This window comes from Zeus faber (assembly GCF_960531495.2).
Source record: "Zeus faber genome assembly, chromosome: 6".
NCBI classification, from domain to species: Eukaryota; Metazoa; Chordata; class Actinopteri; order Zeiformes; family Zeidae; genus Zeus; species Zeus faber.
This window is the reverse complement of record NC_137201.1, coordinates 29,166,752-29,185,219: the sequence shown is the minus strand read 5'-3', so window position 1 is coordinate 29,185,219 and position 18,468 is coordinate 29,166,752. Positions and strand designations below refer to the sequence as shown.

General features: G+C 45.7%; 1 protein-coding gene across 1 annotated transcript in view; it reads right to left on the bottom strand.

The window, feature by feature from the left end:
* Positions 1–15,895, bottom strand: part of LOC307232041 (carbohydrate sulfotransferase 8-like) — a gene marked incomplete at both ends in the record, with an annotated part of 32,465 nt that extends 16,570 nt beyond the window's left edge. Inside the window, one exon of the mRNA XM_080002922.1 lies at positions 15,715–15,895. Within this exon, the coding sequence (XP_079859048.1) occupies positions 15,715–15,895 (181 nt within the window). The remainder of the gene's footprint in view (positions 1–15,714) is intronic.
* Between the last annotated feature and the right edge of the window lie 2,573 nt (positions 15,896–18,468).

Here is an 18,468-nt window from a genome sequence, read left to right as displayed (position 1 = left end):
TGTGTGTGTGTGTGTGCGCGGTGACGCGGTGTCGCTGCTTCCCCACCCGTTGCTCGTCGCTGTCACGGAAGCTTCTCGGTTTCGGGAACATCTCAACATCTCCGCCAGGTGAAAACAACCTTAACACTCCGCTCGCGCCGCGGCTCCTCTCCTCCTCCTCCTCCTCCTCCTCTTCATCGCTCTCTCGCACGCACTCCGCCTCCATGACATCATCCAGGTTTCATTTTAGGCCTACACTATCTGATCTAGCGGTACGATATGCATCACGCTACCGAGGTTGATTCTGAAATCCAGTATAATGGCCTTTAATAAGATATTTTATTCCTACAACGCAATATTTATCAACAAATGGAAATTTACATTTTAAAATGAACTTATGTGTCGTACATTTTGAGCGTTCCGCCCACAGGTGCTTCCATGACGCCCTTAAAATTGCAGAATTGGGTGTAGAGAGATCACAGACACAAGCTATTGTATCACAGGTCCAGTATATTTTGTCTCTTCAAATAAATTTGGCAACAGAAAAACAATGCTTCCTGAAGCATATTTCAAGTTTTTGTTTTTTTGTCTTTTGTCTTTTCACCAAACTATCTGCACAAAAATGACTGCATATAAATCGTGCATTTCAATCCCCCCCCCCCCCCCCCCCCCACACACACACACACACAACAAACAGAATCCCTCTTCATCTACAGTAAAACGGTCCAACAGAAAGCCTCGTCTCGGATTTAACTATTAAATATTGATATTTGAATTAATATCTTCTTACGCCACTGATTCATTTCTTTTCTTAGTTTTTTTTTTTTAAAGCTCCTGGGCTAAAATTGAAACGCCTTTGGAGAAGAAACAAATTTTCCGCAATTGTGTACCTCAGCTGGATAAGCGCCTAAAACACTTGAAAAATAATGATTTTATGATTCCAAAAGTGATACCACTTCAGAGGATGAAACCGATAACCACAAATAATTTTCTTTCAGTTCCAGGCCTGGAAAACCATCTCCAAAAATCATGAACTTGCCAGGCGTTTCATGGCCTTAAACCTCAGTGTTGTGGCTTTGGTGGAGAGAGCGCTGAAAGTATTAGATAGTATAGAGCTCCAGTAATAGAATTATTTTGTTTCGTGATAGTGGTGATTCAAGCACCAGGCAAAAGTGCCCTGGTTCCACACGCACGCACGCACGCACACGCGCACACAGTTCTTTGTGTCTGCTGTATTATTCATTGCACTTTGTGTTATTCATAGGGATCTAGTTGAGCCTGCGTCAGTTCAAGGCAACGACAAGCGCTGCGATGCCAGAGCAGTTTGAGAGCACAACGTGATGAATAAAACAGCAGAAGAGAATTCATCTGTTTATAATAACTACAGGATAATTGCTGAGAAAAATACATGTTGTCACGCCGCAGCACAGCTTGCTGCGAACACAAGAAAAAACGATCCGGGAGCGTAGATTGATCGATGATCATATTTAGTTGACGACGAACTGTCACACAAATAATTGCGATTAATAATTGAATCGTCTTCCTTCATAAGAATTACGCACCTATCACAGAATAAGCCTATAACAGATTTATGATACATGTCTGTTTATTGCAGAAAAGCCATTTATTGATATTGAGAAATTTGAACATAAAAATATTCAGGTAGACAGTTCATTTGCCTGAATCCAACTGATGGAAAGTCATCTAATTCACAGCCTATTTGTTGGTCGTTTCTAACATTGGTTTAAATTTCCCTTGACATTTGCATGGAAGCGTATATGACTGGGGAATTTGATGATTATCCAGAACAGCACGAGGAACCAAAATCCCGTAACAGCGACGGGACAAAGATCCAGAGGCATCGGACGCCTCACAATTCACACCAAAATGTACAGAACAAATATAAGGAAAATAAATGAAGTACGCGCTTGTGGAGAATTGCAGATGGAAAATATTACGAATGTGGCCATCACACAGGCACCGTGAATTATTGCTCCACCCTAAAAGTAGCTGCAATCCTGGCAGCCATTTTTTTAGAAGACGAATGAGTTTTTATTACAGAGCGGTTCGTTTTTTTTCCGTTTTTTGCTTTTTTTTACCCGCTGTGTATCTTTTGTGAGAGCATTTTGTCTACAAGGCTTCCTACGGAGCAGGAAAGGTGTATTACGGGGGGAATTCGAGCCCTCGCCCGGTAACAAGGAGCCTCCAAGGACCAAACGCATAAAAAAAAACAAAAAAAAACCCACAATATTTCTAATGAACGTGGCTCGGATGTGAGGCATATATATATTTCTTTAATAAGTCAACTGCCTGCAGATATAAGCCCTAATTTGTACCATCGTCACATGTTCCGTAATCACCGGGTCGACCTGAAACATGATTCATTTCTCCTTAAGATGAGCACATCTGCAGAAACGTGATAGAGGCGTTAATGACGATATTAAAAAAGAGCCGCTCAGCAGTAGCAACGGCGGACTTCTATAAATACTAATTAATTTATTTCTCATTGTCATTCTCAGTCATCTTTGGAATGACGACTGAAGTTGACTAATAACCATGAAGGGAAGGATAGTAATTTATCACCTACTGTAAGTTGCTTGGTACACGTTTTGCCCCCCCCGAAGAAAACAGAACGTATGCGTGAATTGTTTTCTCGCCCCGGTGTCTGAAAGGTGAAAGAGACAATTAAGCCGAGAGGAAACATTTTATTGCGGCGGAGGAGCAGCATGACATAATGTGATCCTGCGCCGCGGCTAAAAGCGCCGGGCTCGTGGATCACCCACGGTGAATCAGAGGCGGGGCTATAAAAACTTCAAGATGATCTAATCGATGCGCGCAATGCACGGACACACGCGCCGGCGCCGGGGAGCGGCGCCGGGCGGACGTGGCGCGGCCGTCTTTGTGAAAAATAATCGCCCCCCAAAAAAAAAAAAATAATCAAGAGGACGGAGAGAAGGAAATGCGGCGCGGGTGCGAGGCTGAGGTTGACTTCCCGTCGTGCTTTGAGCGTGTCGACGGCATTTAGACGGAATGCGTCAGATCTGTTATAAATGGGTGAACGGAGACGGCGGCCCGGGTCACGGCGAGCGTTTCCGAGCCGATTAAAAGGATGGAATAGTGGTTTGTCCTCTGGAGGGTTTCCGGGAAGCCCCATTGACGACGGATGAGCAGGCAACAGCGACGCTCGTCAGTGGAAATTAATCTTTCGACTTTAGACCGATTCCAAGTGACTCACGCGAGCGATTTTGGGGTTTCTTAAACACGGAAATTGTACATCAGTTGTGCCGAGGTGACGCCTTTGAAGCGGCACATCCATCGTTTTCGCAGTCAGGGTCGGCGCCGATCCGAGCCGGTGGGTCAAACCTAAATGGGATGCCGGTCCATCACCCGCCCACGCCAACGCCCACACCCACACACCCACACACACACACACACACACACACACACACACACACACACACACACACACACACCTACCTACTAGGGTTTCTAATTGGGAGGAATATGAAAACCCCAGAGACGAGACTCTGAAATGAAATATTAATTTTTCCATTCAACCTCTTGATTGTGGCCATATCATCCCCACTGTGCCGCGTTGGGGAGAGCTGTTGTGGGTTGTACAACGATAAGGTCAGAAATGTGTCAGAGATACAATCGGAGACGGTTCAAGTTCTGGCACGACTGTGGGAACTGTCTTGAGATTGAGCGTTAAGGGCCAAAGGTTAAATATGTCTTCACTCTCTCTGGGTTGAAGCGAAAAATGTGCGAGATTGGGGCGCCTGCCAACATGGCCATCTCGTCCCAAAACTCCAGAAGTTGTCTCCAAGGAAACGAGAACCTGTGGTAATGAGCCACTGCTAAGCAACACCAACACTTCCTGGCCGAGGCACCGTCGATATCCGCTCTTCCTTCACCGTAACGGAGGTTTGTGCCGTCTCTCGCAGTAAAGACACGAGCAGATGATTCTGCGGAAAAAAAGGCGCTATTTATATGCAGGTTGCCATGCAGGTTATATCCAGTTCAACACAATATCTGTTTAAGGCCTGAAACAAAAAGATAAGCCAAAAGCCGGCAAGTCGGAGGCCATCTGGCTAATGCCTCCGCCGGGGTGTGAGCGACCCAGGAGGAATTCACCGGGGAATTGGACCGTAAGGCCGTGAAGCACAATGCAGAGTTGCAAACACAGTCCAGAGGAAGCGAAAGAAGCCAATAGGCAGATAATACAGAGCTGTAAACGTTACATAATCACCAACTTCTATACACGTTGATAAAACCATGAACGTAATAGGAACTCAAACCATGTACTAGCTGTGCAGAGTCCGGTCATAACAGCACATTTTCCCCCTGGTTGCACTCCACCGGACGATCTCATCAGCCGAGGCACCGGGTGACGCCGGGCTTTTTTGTTCCAGGGCGGCACGACGCGTCCAGCCGCAGTCAAACCATCTGAACCCCGAGCCAAACCCGATGGCACACTCAAACATTTTCAGTTGCTCCACCTCCACAGAGCGCGGCGGCACCTAACAGCCAGCCGCGGTGATTAGCGCCGCTCCGACAGCGCCGGGGATTCCTCTCTCAGGCGACGACGGTCGGGTCCGATGGGAGGGCGAGTCCCGTCCCGCGGAGCCCCCTCTCCTTGTGCGCGGCCGCTGCTGTCATGTTCATCTGACTCGGCAGGATCCGGGGGGGTGGGGGGGCGGGGGGGATTTGGTGGACAAGCCACGGCCAAAGCTGGTGTCGGGTATGTGTCCGATGCCGAGCAAAACGGGGGCGTCAGTATCTGTGTGGTTTGGTAAAAGTGTCTAACGGAGATCCGTGAAAGTTGTAAGGTCATTTCAATTTGAGGGAAGACTTTTGGAATCGGGATTTCTGCATCCCATGATCCTCTGAACTCTGCGTGAACCCCCTTAAAAAACTTTGGGCAGCGGCGGGTCGCCGGCGTGAGGAGAGGAGGAACTGGGGTTTTCCCTGATAAAGATCCTCCATTAAAGCCGCTTTCACATTGATCCCAGTCGCTTCAAGTGCCTGCTCTCTCGCTACATGAGTCGGGAATATGAATTAGGGGGAGATCAGTGTCGCCTCTGCGACAGAGGAGTGAAAAGAAGAAGAAGAAGAAGAAAACCCTCTGGCACTCTGCCCGTAAGATCATTTGGCACAAAATCGTAATACGGCAGCGCCATATCCTCCCTTTGTCAATCGGCAACAGATGCTTCCTCATTTTGGGTCATTCGAGGCATCTATCATTTATTTGCTGCCATACATATAAGGAAGCAAATCGCGACGACAACACCCCAAGTAAGTCTGAAAAATCCAGCCCAGCTGGTAACGCCACGATTGGACACAGATAGCAGACATCTCAATCCTAAAACCTGCCTATAGTCGTCTCCTTACATCTCCGTCTTTCGAGCGTGCCTTCATACGTCTTCGCCCCGTCTGGCAGTCGTGCAGCTGCGCGTGGCGCGCACGTGCCGCTGGAGAGGCTATGCAAACTGACGGCATGTTGGGCGTGCTGGCAGGCGAGGCCGCGCAGTGACAGGTGTTGTCCGGCCAATTAGCTTGCAGGCAGCGTTCGCGGAGGGAGCGGGAGCCGGCAGCCGCTTGTCAGAGCTGCCGTCCCCGAGCCTCGGAGCCCGGTAGTGGGCTCAGAGAGATGACTCTATGGGGCCGCGTGTGCCTGCTGGCATTTCAATGCTGCGCTCCGCTCCCCGCTTCCTCTGTGGGAGGCTTCGCCCAGACAATGCTAATGCCGTGTAATAAGCAGTCTGCCTCAGGACACCGGCTCATGATAATACTTTGCAGAAGTGGGTGGGTGGGGAGGCGGGGGGGGTCACAAAGTCTCAGCCTCTGCAGTGTCGGAGTGGAATGTGCAAAACAGCCCTTCCTGATAATGAGAGGCCATTGTTCTCGTACTTTGCTCCTTGGATGCACTTCTGTTGATGTGGGACGCCACGACGTCCAACACGATTTATATCAAGTGATAAATTTACACTTGAAACGCCGGGGGCCAGGGACCCCCCGGGGGACGCCAAGCAAACACACTATCTGACCTTCGGCGGATCGGGGAAAACCTTGGCACAGATCACATCAAACTCTGTTTCCTGATTACCAATGAGCCGCTTTCGTTCCGTTTTCAGGAAGCAGGGCGGGGTGCGGTGCTGGCGTCTACATGAAGACCCGGACCGAGGGTCCTTGACCTTGGCCCTGTGCTGATTCTGTCCCCTGTGGGAGCTGGGGTTTTACTGGGGCACCTCCGCTCAGAGCGAGGCCGAGGAGAAGCAGCATGCAGCCTGGGACACTTAAAATATCAACAACAAGAAAACTAAATGGAATATCTTAAAGAGAACCCGGCAACACGGGAGTAACGAGGGAGGGAGCCTCGACAGAAAAAAGTTTAATAACCAGTGACTCAATTGACCACAAATTTACGATATCAAACACAACTTTAGCGATTGGATAATTGGTTCACTGATGTGCTGCTCGTAATTCACACCAAAAACCTTTTCACGGGACTCTAAAATGAAAAGTTGTGTTCTAGAAAGCCTGCACAAGGTCAACTTGTGAATTTACCATCATTTTGTACCTTATTATCTTATTTTACTGTCATTTTAAGGCCCAAATCAAATAAATGCATCAGCAATTCAGAAAAAAAAAATTCGACTTCTTGACAAAAACAATCATGAGTCACAGCCCGAAAACACCAACTCCCTTCGCCTCCTCCTTCATGAAAAGTCGACATGAAAAAGACTTCAGCTGAATGCCCAATATGGAAGCGACTTCACATATAGATTCTACACATGTATTGAATCATGACTGGAGGCAGAGATCAATGGAAGGATCTAATTTACTGGTATACAGGGGTTGACGGCCATGCACGCCTTTTTATTAAGGAGATATAACCCATATATGGAGAGCACACACGTTTCATAGATGGTGTAGAAATATTACAATATAAATAACGTTACAGAGATAACTTTATAGAAATTGAGTATAGAATTGCAATTAAAGAAATACCATCATAGAAATACTGGCACACATGTTTTGTATATGATGTAGAAACCATTTACCGTATAGAGATACAGAACATAACTACCAGTCCGCTGTTGTCCTGTGTGCAAGTTGGGTGTTTTCACATGACATCATCATTTGACAGATGGAAGCAGCCGTCGGGAGCCATTAGGGGTTAAGTGTCTTGCCCGAGGACACTACAGCATGCTATCAGGAGGATTCGGGGATCGAACCAGCAACCTTCAGATTACTAGACGACCTGCTCTACCTCCTCAGCTACTGCCCTCAGTTTTTCCAATTTAGAACATGAATAACAACAATAATTTATTATTATTATTATTATTATTATTATTTGTAGTAGTAGCTGTGGTAGTATTGATGTTATTATTGCTATTTCTTTTTTATTTATAACAATAATATGTATTGATTCTTATTCTTATTCTTATATTTTTCATGTACTGAGTGGGTCTTCTTGGGATTATCCGTGTGACATTTAAACTCTAAAAAAATCCAGCTGCAAACATACAAAGGGGGACTCGGAACACAATAATATTCAATCGTTTTTTTCCTTCGTTTTTTTTTAGATCCTTTCTTCTCTTCTTAGAGCCTCCGCCCCTCAATGTAACCATAACAGAAAAGAGAATAGTGTTTAGCTTTACGTTTCCTCATTAAGCCCCAGTAGTTGTTTGTCTTGCTGTGAGTGTGGCGTTCCCTTGTTTTGGTATTTTTTTTATAAAAAAATGTTTTTTTGCCTGGACCATATGGCGTCACCCCGCTCACCTTCCAGGAACATCTCCGTCACGCGGTGCCGCTCCTTGTCTGCCCGTCGCTATTAATACACCAGCAAACAGCTCAGCTTATTCATCACATGGCGGATAATAGTTTGAAAACACAAATAAATAGTCATAAATAACTGGACAGAAATAACCAGAAACTTCCCTGAAACCTCCCTATTGAATGGAATAATAGTGCACACACAACGCCAGATATTCCTCAATGCGCACTGCAAGGCAGCCTCATCCCTGGAAGGGAAATAAATACACTGGCAAACAGCAATTGGGTGAAAAAAAAGAATCAATTTTCAATTCTCTGTCGGGCTGCGTAACGTTCAAAACTCCATTGTCCGCGGCGGGGCGGAGAGTTTGGCTCTGAATGGGAGTCCTTTGCATCACATTCGGCGGCGCCCAAACCAGGGCCGCGCCGCGCCGCGGGGCGACGGCACCCGGCGCGTCCTTCTTTTAAGAAAGGAAGACACATGCGCCGCAGTTCCCGAGCCTTTCCCTCCCGTTCACATCCAATCCCATCCACCCGAAGGAAGCCGCCCCCCCGTGTCGTTTTATGGTACGGCCCAAGCCGCCCGACCACCCCCGGCGCACGTTAATTAAAGCCCGCTGTTCAAATCAGCCATTAGCTTGCTGTGACATGTTTTTGTTTGGACTGAAATAGGCCAGACATCTCACATCTCACACATCCGCAGCCAAACTTTTAAATTACATTAGGTCACTTTAGGGGAGGAAATTGAATCTGCAGCACATGGCGCGAGCGGCGGCGGGAGGCTTTGATGTGATTTAATGTGCTTTTCTTCGGCGGGCGCACCTCGGCTGAATACAGACGCCGCTCCCTGTTGACTGTATGGGTCCTCTGTACAGAGAGCGTCCACAAAGGTTTAGCAGTTTTAAAGCAGTAATGGTTAGGGTTCATTGAAAAAAATAAAATTCATATCCAGGCTTTAGTGGCGTGAAAATACATTTAAATCGGAGGGTTTATATATACAGTATGGTGTGGTGTTTGGTTTGGAGTTTATTTGTGCACTCTAAGGTGAGTTCCGGAAAGAAGAATGAAAAAATTAAATCACTGACATATGAATATGATACGAAGTGAGGATATTTGCTTGAACATGTATATATTTATTATTATTGAATTTGCCCGGTCACAAAGAACTCGTGGCTGAGTGGAAAAACCCCACAACTTTGACCCAAAATATTCAGTTGTCTTGATTAAGTGAGTCAGTATTCGTAAACAAAATGAAGGAGATGAGATTTACAGTAAGACGCTTCATGACGTTGTCATACTATTTACTATAAATGTACAGATTCCAATTGAGAATGTCCAGCTGGAGCGTGTCCAGTGTGCGGTTTGGACTCTGTCACTCTGCAGTGTTTCGACGCCAGCAAACTATTGGTTTACGCGGAGATATATATATATATATATATATATATATATATTTATAAATAGCTTCTTACCTGGTAGAAGTCAGTAGATCTGATAGATTGATATTTTAAATCCGCGGTCCACATTCCTTAGCCGGATTAATGAAAAAAATAATAAAAAATAATCCTTAAAATGTCGTCAGCGCGTCCCTCGAAAACACTGAAATGTGCGACTGAGTGATGTGTTCAAGATCCAGCGAGGCGTCCGAAAAATAGCAGAGGCAATGGTGATTACCCACAGAGGTACCACAACGTTTTATGTATGTCATGGAAACGTGGCCTGCTGAAAATATAATCCAAGTAAAATAACTCAACATATAAATGACATGGCCGACACGGCACCAAGCGACCACCCGACACCGGGAGGGCAGCGCTATTTCCACGGACAACGCCGTGAGTTCTAACAATTAAAAGTTCTGGTTTCCAGGCAACCGCGGACAGTCATTTCAAAGACAGGAGGGTCGCTTTGTGCAGACCGCAAAGTGGTTGCTCCGCGATACGAGCAACCAGGAGACGACAGACCGGGGGCGGAGCCCGCGCTACGTTCAAGTAAACTCGGAAAATCGATCTGCGTTTCAGAGGACCTGGGCAACTGTAAAACGCACCCAACACGACTAAACTGGACCCTGTGTATTGCTGCCTGCAGCTATATTTGTTATTATTATTATTATAATTATTATTATAATTATTATTATTATTATTATTACGTACAGTCAGTTTCATTAGATCCTTAAAGATAAATACAATCACTCACATATGCATACAGTATGACATGATATTGGGACACTTTCCAATTAATAACATTTTAATTACTGTATTTTGATGTCCAGTAAAGACATTGAACATTCTTTTTACTTCATTCCCATTTTGTCTGGCTGCATTTTACAAAACCTGGTGTGGGGGACATAATAATAATATAGTGGAGAACGCAGACAAAGAGAAGAACCAAACAAGACAAAACATACAACAAAGCCCCAGTGTGACGCTAAAATGCTTTCAGCTCACACTGTTTGCTGCTGACAGACATGGTGGATCTGGTTTCACTGGATCTAAAGTGGGAAAACACTGATTCAGTTAAAGCGGAACGATCATCCGAATCTGTCGGCGAGTTTATTATCCCTGTTTATGATCAGATCGGCTGCTTGTCTCACTGCTTGGGAGCGGCGGGATCAATGAGATACTGATCAATGGGGCGCCGGCGAAAACTGATCACGTGAGGACAAACGGAGCGGGAGCGGATCGATGGCAGAGGACGCCGCCATCGATCGGCGCCCGCATGTGTTTTTTTATGGTTAAAGCCCGAGGAGACAGAACATTATATTTAAATCAATCTTACATGTAGTGTGATACATCTATCTGATAGGAGAACAACAATCCATGTGCAGAGAGAAAACAAAGCAGTACTTAAGGGACGCCAAGCTCTCAAAAAGTTAATCAGGAACTGTGAGATTATCAATTCTAAATCTCCCATAACAGCAGCGGGCTGAGGTTGATCACATTCTGCTGCAGGCCATGAAAAAGCACTATGTGTCAGACCCCCCCCCCCCCGAAAAAAAACGTTATTTCCTCAAACAAAACACGAAAACTGTGGGTTGAATCTTCTTATCATTATATTAAGCCACAAAATTATGATAGCGCTGAAAGACAAAGGATAGTAACCACTTATACCCCAGCTCAAACAAACAACCCAGAACAGAAGCTTCTTTATGGATATACTGTATATAACGCTTTCATATATATATATATATGGATAGAACCCAGATGACAAATCACTCTTTTGCAGAAATGTTCATTTAAATTGTGTTACTCTTTTTTATGAATTATATATATATATATATATATATATATATATATATATATATATATATATAAATGGGTTTGTTGAGTAGGAGAGAAATGATGTAATCAGCGTGTAATTTGTGTCCACAGAGCCAACAGCAAAGTAGACGCTTCTCCCTCAGTCTCATAAAGAATGCACTCCTTTGCAATATTTTGTGGGGCGGGCTAAAATGGCAGCAATATTGCAATATCAGTACTTTATGATGAATTGCGGTGGCGTCGCCCGAAGGTGACAATGGTATTTTCATGACCAAAGAAGGTCACCATGCACAATAGATCTATCACCATGGCAACCGCATCCTCGTCAGCGCGGTGGCATAAAATAAATAAAGTAAATGCCTGTGTCAGGGCCTAGTCTTCACAATGACACAAACCTTATCAGCCACAAAAGGACAAAGTTAACCTGGAATTCAAGCACAGTGATTCATTAAAAAGGAGGAATGAGTGAATAATTACTGTCGATGTATACATTATGTATACACTGTCTGTCAGTCCACGCGCCTCCTCATCAGTGTGGGTGTCAATACAGCTTTCCATGGAGTTTGCCTCGGCTCCAAACTCTTTGGGAGTTTCAGCCCAGACGCTTCTCTCCCCTTCGGCAGCACCAGGAGTCTCTGAGGGTAGCGTACGGATTTTAGGCGACATTAACTCCGGGCAAAAGCGCCAGGCGGAGAAATGAGGTCATCATTTACCGTTTATAATGTTCCCGCGGAAGATGGACGGACGTGCGCGTCCGGGCACTCCGGGATCTGGAGCTTCGGTCCCCGCGACGTGGCGGCTCGCTGCTCCTTGACACGCTAAGACACCGGGACGGGGTCGAATGAAGGGAACTGATCTTGAGAAACGAAGACGGAAAACGAAAAATATCCACGATCCATGTGGAGGTCAGAAAAAGGCTGAAGTGTTCCGTCGTCGCGGGGGGGCTGATGGGGGCCACGCCCAGGCGGTCATTTCCTTCGCCTTCGGTGGAGTCAGGTTCCAGTGGCGGCAGAGCACCTCGCGTGGACGGTTTGCACCAAATGGACACGAAGTCGAACAGTTTTTGGTGAAAGTCGGCAAACCTCGTCTTTGCAGGAGTAAGCCTAAGGATCTGAAATGGTTTCGGAGAAAAGGACGGAGATGATGAAGCCTCCTGACCCCCACCTCCTTGGGGCTCCCTTCATGCTTTTTGCAAACGTTCCATTATTCCTCGGCATAGATGTCGAAAATAAAATTACAATCAACAGAAAGCCCCACTTCAAAAAAAACCCAATGGAGCTCAACAAAACTGCGTCGTCGTCAATTTTTGGGGCAGTATTTTACTTTTCTCCTGTTAAAATGGGCCACGGTGTGGAACTCGGCCTCCTGTCTCTGGTCGCACGTCTTGATCGACGACTCGGGGAGCGGACACTTCTGCGCGGCTTCCACATGATGCATCACGCGGAGTCGGGGCCAAATAGAGCGCCGCCATGCCCAAAACGCTGCACCACTTGAACTGTCGCCGACACAATAACGTTGTAAAGTGGTCTGGCTTCTCCCTCCACGTCGTTCTCCTGCCACACGGAGGTGACGTGGCCGGGATGGATCTGTCTGTCTGGGCCCAAAAAACTCGATAATGACTGATAATCGATTATAATACATCAATAACCTAATGATTAAAAATACATTTAATGAACAATTGACAACATCTGAAACAGACATTCTCGCTTGATACGGAGGCTGAGTATAAGGACTTTGGCTTCTTTTTAAGTAATGCAGAGCAAAAATGCCAAATCACTCAAACGGGAAAACACAATCCCTTTGGGAGAAGAGGTTACGAGGTCTCCGCTTTGCTGCCGAGCCGGGCACTGCGTGGTGACAGCGACAGCCCAAAAACACCAGCGCGGGGTCGCTGGCACGGACACCCCCACCCCCGTGATTTCATCACAGGGAAGAAAATCCTCATTTCAACGCCGCAAAAACAAAACCCAAACACCCCCCCCCCCCCCCCCCCCAAAAAAAAAAAGAGGCAACAGACGGCTGACACTTCAATGTTACCCAGTTAGGCTTGAATGCCAGAACATGGATGGAATTTCTTGATGGTTGTATCCAAAGTGATCCCTCTTCTTTACCTTTCCACGATATCACTTCAATCCATTCATATCATTTGGAATGTAAATCCACTTCATGTGAAACACATCACCCGGTCGTGATGTTCACTGACTGAGTCGCAAAACTCAGGGGCAAATTCACAAAGAATGGATTGCAGCCACTTATGGCACCGTGAACTTTGAAAACTTGACAGGTATATTATGCTCTGATTGCAGGTATATTGTGCTCTGATCGCGCAGGGAGCGGATCGGCCCCCCTGCCTTTATTTTTGTCAGTGCAGATAGCACCAGGTCTCTGCAGATGTTAACAGCGTCCCTCTCGCTGCGTGTGGTTATAAGCGCCAGAGCTTTTGAATTGTACGCTATTTGCAATGAGGCTCATTTGCAATGAGGCTCATTTGCATAGAAAAGGGCCAATTTTGCACCAAATGTATGATTGATGCCTCATTTATGGAAGTGCGGCAGTGCAATTAGTGGTGCATTTCGCCGTTGGCAGGGTGCTTTGTGAATTGGACACTCGCTTTTTCTTTCATTTGGACCCGTTTTAGCGGCCGCAAAAGCCGCGCAATCCTTTTGTGGATTTGGCCCCCCGGTCAAATGACCTGTGAAGCCAAAACACTAATTATAAACGAATCATAGTGAATTAAAAAAAAAAAAAAAGTTAATAATAAAAAATAGATAATAAAAAAAAAAAATTGATCAAAACTCAAATTTCTAAAAAGCCCTTCCAGTTTTACATTCAGAATTTAGCAGTTATATATTTCATCTGGCGCTGGGGGGAAGACAAAGAGATGTCCGCCCAGGGGATGGATGCCCACTATGGTTGGGTGGTCAGTGGGTGCGTGGAGGTACCAGCATCGAAACGATACGGCATCTCTCCTCCGCCGCAGGCCCCGTCCTTTTTCGGGGAGAACCGCACGTCCTGACAAACCTGACGGGGGTGCGATTAGTCTGGCGGGAAGAAAAAAAAAAAGAACCCCACATCGTTTGGCCCCGCGCGAACGTGCGAACCGGCGGCTCCGTTGACAGAGGAGGCGCGGCCCTAATCGCGGCCGCGGAAGCCGTTATTACCACACGTGCCCCGGCCATTACACCCTTAGCGCCGCTTCCGCCGCGTGATTGAAAATGTGTGTTTGTTTAACCCGCGGTGTCAGCGAGGGATTCAAAAGGGAAACGGAGGCAATTGCCAATGGAGACATCACAAAAGCAATTTCAGGCTCCCGTGCCTTTCTACGCTGACGGAACACGGAGGGATGCGGTATAAAAATGGCCTTTGATGTGTTTCTGTTCTCATATGGTTATATTGATCGAGGAAAATGTAATTTACCAACTCGAGCCGTTTCAATCTTTTTTAAACTGCTCTGCCTTCTTTCTCTTTCTTTTCAATTTCACACAATCGTATCATTCCACTTTTTAAATGAGGTACGGCGCCGTAACTACTGTGGGGGAAAAGAAAAATCAATCACCGCCCCCTTCCTCCTAAATTACCTCCATAACTACACCTGACCTAGCGCTTCCAAAGACATTTAATTTCCACCCGAAATCCTTCAGCTGGAATTCAGCGCCGCCGCCACCGCCGCCGCGCCCCGGAGGAGCCGGATTTTGTGGGACGATGAGCGGGGCGGAAGTTTTAAAGCCCGGCCCCGGAGACTAAGTGACTGTGATCGCCGGGGACTCGGGCGTGAGGAATCACCCCCTTGCGATTCCGCAGCGAGACGCGCGACACGGCACAACCAAATAAATCTCCGCGCCGCTCCACGCCGGGGCCCGGGGCCATCTGCCGCCCGCCTGAAGGGGACGGCCCGAGATGAATGGGCCTTTGGGCTTATAGTCGGGAGCGTCCCTTCCGAACGGGAGCGACATCGGCAATGGCTTGTCACTTACTCTGCTTTCTGCTTTACTGCCGACACAAACCGCTCTGCGGACATTAAAAGGAGCGTACACTGGGCCGTATGTCAGAGTCCATCCTTCAGACAGCACTTCAACCCAGACGACAAGACGCGGCCGATTCGCCCCGAGTCACAAAAAATGAGTTAGTTACGGTCCAAAAAGCCGCAGACCCATCTGTATCGAGATTTTCTCATCAGCACAGCAGGATATTGGGATCTGAGGATAATGATAATTACACAACCACACAATTCATTTATGGAATGTTTTTCTCCACATATGTCAGCAAAAAGAAATCCACAAAGTTTGATTATCTCCAAGTGTGGCTGGTTTTTCGGTGGCAATAGATGTAATTGCCACTTTATTGTCAGCCGAATGGAAAATTAAATTCATTCAGCCGTAGAGATATAACTAATGAAAAACACAGTAAAAGACAGAAAGTAGGTGTGGATGACTAAGTATGGGGGAAAAAACACTTAAACTGTAAAAAAAATTAATGATTTGAGTCACTGGATCAATTAAAAACAAAAAAAAAAGCTTTGTTTTTTTAAACTTTTATCATTTTAATGTTTTCTCAATTTAACATTTCCACCTGAATCATATAGGTTCAACACATTCAAGTGGAATCCAATGACTCTTTTGATTTTTTTCCAGTGGTGAGTCGTCGGTGTTATTCCACTTACTAAGCCGATTGTGTTGGGGTGTGTTTTAGCAGCGGCACTGACCTGGAGTCTGCTGCTGCAACGTGACGGAGAGGTCCTGCAGGCGGACCAGCAGCAGCAGGGATCCAGCTCCGAGCAGCAGGAGGAACCACAAGGAGCAGTAGAGGGAGCAGGGCGGCTTCATGGCCAGCAGCCTCCTGCGCCCACACAGAGCCTCCAGCAGCCTACACTCCAACTGGCTCATCCCAGATCAGCCACACAGCCTGTGAGTCAGAGACAGGAAGAAGATTAATGGTGGTGGTATGACATAGTATTTGCTGGAATTTAAATACCTTTGCAGCCTGTATAATACGCAGGCCGCAAAAGATTATCTAGATGAATAGAGAGATACTTTATTCATCCCCCGAGAGAAATTGTGGTGTTATAGCAGCTCACGTCAAAAAGAATCGTCAATAATGTTAAAGTTGTATATATATAGAATAAATAAGATGTAATAAACCTAGAAATAAACAAGAAAAGATAAAAAAATGACAAAATACAATAAACCTAAACCTAAACCTAAACAATAACAAGGAAAATAAACCAAAACATAAACAAGAAACAATATAAATAATAAAATAAACTATACAAGAAAGAAATTGCAATATGTAAATAATAAATAACTGCACTAATAACCCCATTATCGAGACCAATAACAATTTTTGGAGTTCCCATGGAACGTAGCATCAGTTCATGCTGTCACTCCAATACATCAACATTACTACAAGTTATGATTTTCCAAGTCCTGGTGACACGCAGAATTACTAACAGGAGCGATTCACTTGTTTCGTGTTACGGTGTCTGTGTGGAAGGAAATCACTCCGTGTGGAAGCTCCCAACACCACGGTTCCATTCAAACAGATTAAACACCGCACATCCCTCAGAGACATTTCATTTACTTTTTTAACTTTTGGGACTAAGATAAAGGAGGACACAAACACAGAATATGTTTTGGACCCCTACAGTTTGCAAGAATGTGTTTATATTTACAAAAAGGGCAAAAAAGATCAAACAAAATAAAACGCCCTGCCGACGTTAAGCAGGTAAGGCGACACACGCGCGCACACACACACACACACACACACACACACACACACACACACACACACACACACACACACACACAGTTTGTAACCACTAAAGAGCGACGGAGTCCACACCACGCAGCTCAGTGCGAATATGCGTTTGTAGCCACAACCTGAACCTAAATAGCAAATTGTATGATGATGTCACAAAGCGTCTTACTTCACAAACTCATGTAGCTTCACCACCCGCCCGGAACTTTTAGAACCATTGCGTGTGCGCGATGCACAAATGTTCGGCTACTTACGGTCAAATTTCATTGGTTTTTCACTAATTCCTGCTCCAAATGTGGATCGTTATGGATTCAACTTGAACCGCAAGACGTCTGTGACGTCGGGGTCCTCGTGAGACCTCAACCGTGTACGTAGCTCCGGCGGTTGTCATGTTCCACATACTTTTATGCCAAAAAATGCCAAGGGGAATCTAATAAACCTAATGAATAACAATGAGCAATAAAAATAAACCTAAAATTTAACAATATGTTTCTTATTATTATTTATTGTTTTGGGTACATATGCACATAATGCCAATAACACCTATTAGTTTGCCAGAGAGAGACATGGGGGGGGGGGTGTTCAAATAACCTCTATTATCTGTTAAGACATCCAGTCGCCTAAGTTTGTGAAAAACATTTACTGTAAGATTTACATTCACAAAAATAAATACATTAATTTAAAGAAACAAAGAAACCAAGAAATAACATCACATAAAATACAGAAAAAATGTAAAAACAACCCTCATTGAGTCAATTATCCAAAAAAGAAAAAGACTAAAAAAGTCTTTCTTGCCCAGGTGAATCTGCTCAGCTCTGTTTGCTCTGAAGTTCATATAAAAACACACAAGGGACATGAGAAATAATAAGAAATAAAAAAAAGAGAGATTGGCTCAAGGAATCTCTATATCTTGTGCAAATAAATGAAAACACACGAGAGAAAAGGGCTTAAAGTGAAAAGCTGTCCGGGTGAGACAGGAGACGCCCCGGCCGGACAATTAAATCACCTCGTCCTGGCAAACACAGAAAGCGAGGACTAAAACGCTTTATCTCATCTGGGCAAGGGAGGAGAGCGCATGAAAAGCAAAAGGCATACTGTAAATAACCGATAAAGGCCCGAAGAAACTCGAGTAGCAGCCACTTCACAGACCTAAACTTCAACTATTTAAGACTTAGACCTTTAGTGTGAAGGTCATTATTGACAGCATTATCGACATTCCTTTCGGAGGCATTTCTCACGCCTCTCCATTTCACAAAAGCCAAAATGGGACATACGAGAACTGGCATGAGAATTCCTCTTTTGGGGATTTTTTTCCTCTGATAATTAAACCCTATGGCAGCCGGAATTCTGACCGGTATCTGCCACTAATGACCGGCATCTGTGCCCCCCCGGCCCCCACTGCCCTGATGAGCGATAATATCGGAACCAGAAGAACCAGGCCCAGATGGCAGAGACCGAGCGACTGGCGGGAACCTGGACCCCACGCGGGATCGACGTACGCCACAATGCACCGTGGCCAAGCGCCAGGATGAGATCACAACCGCCGCCGGCGCCAAAATGGGCAGGCGAATTGAAAAAAATAAAAAATAAATGGTGTTAGCCGTGTTATTCGGCGACGCTGCGACGAAATTGGATTATTTTTTGCGCTGATATGCTGTCATGATGGTCACCGGGGGGGGGGATTGGGGAGGGAATCCGCGTG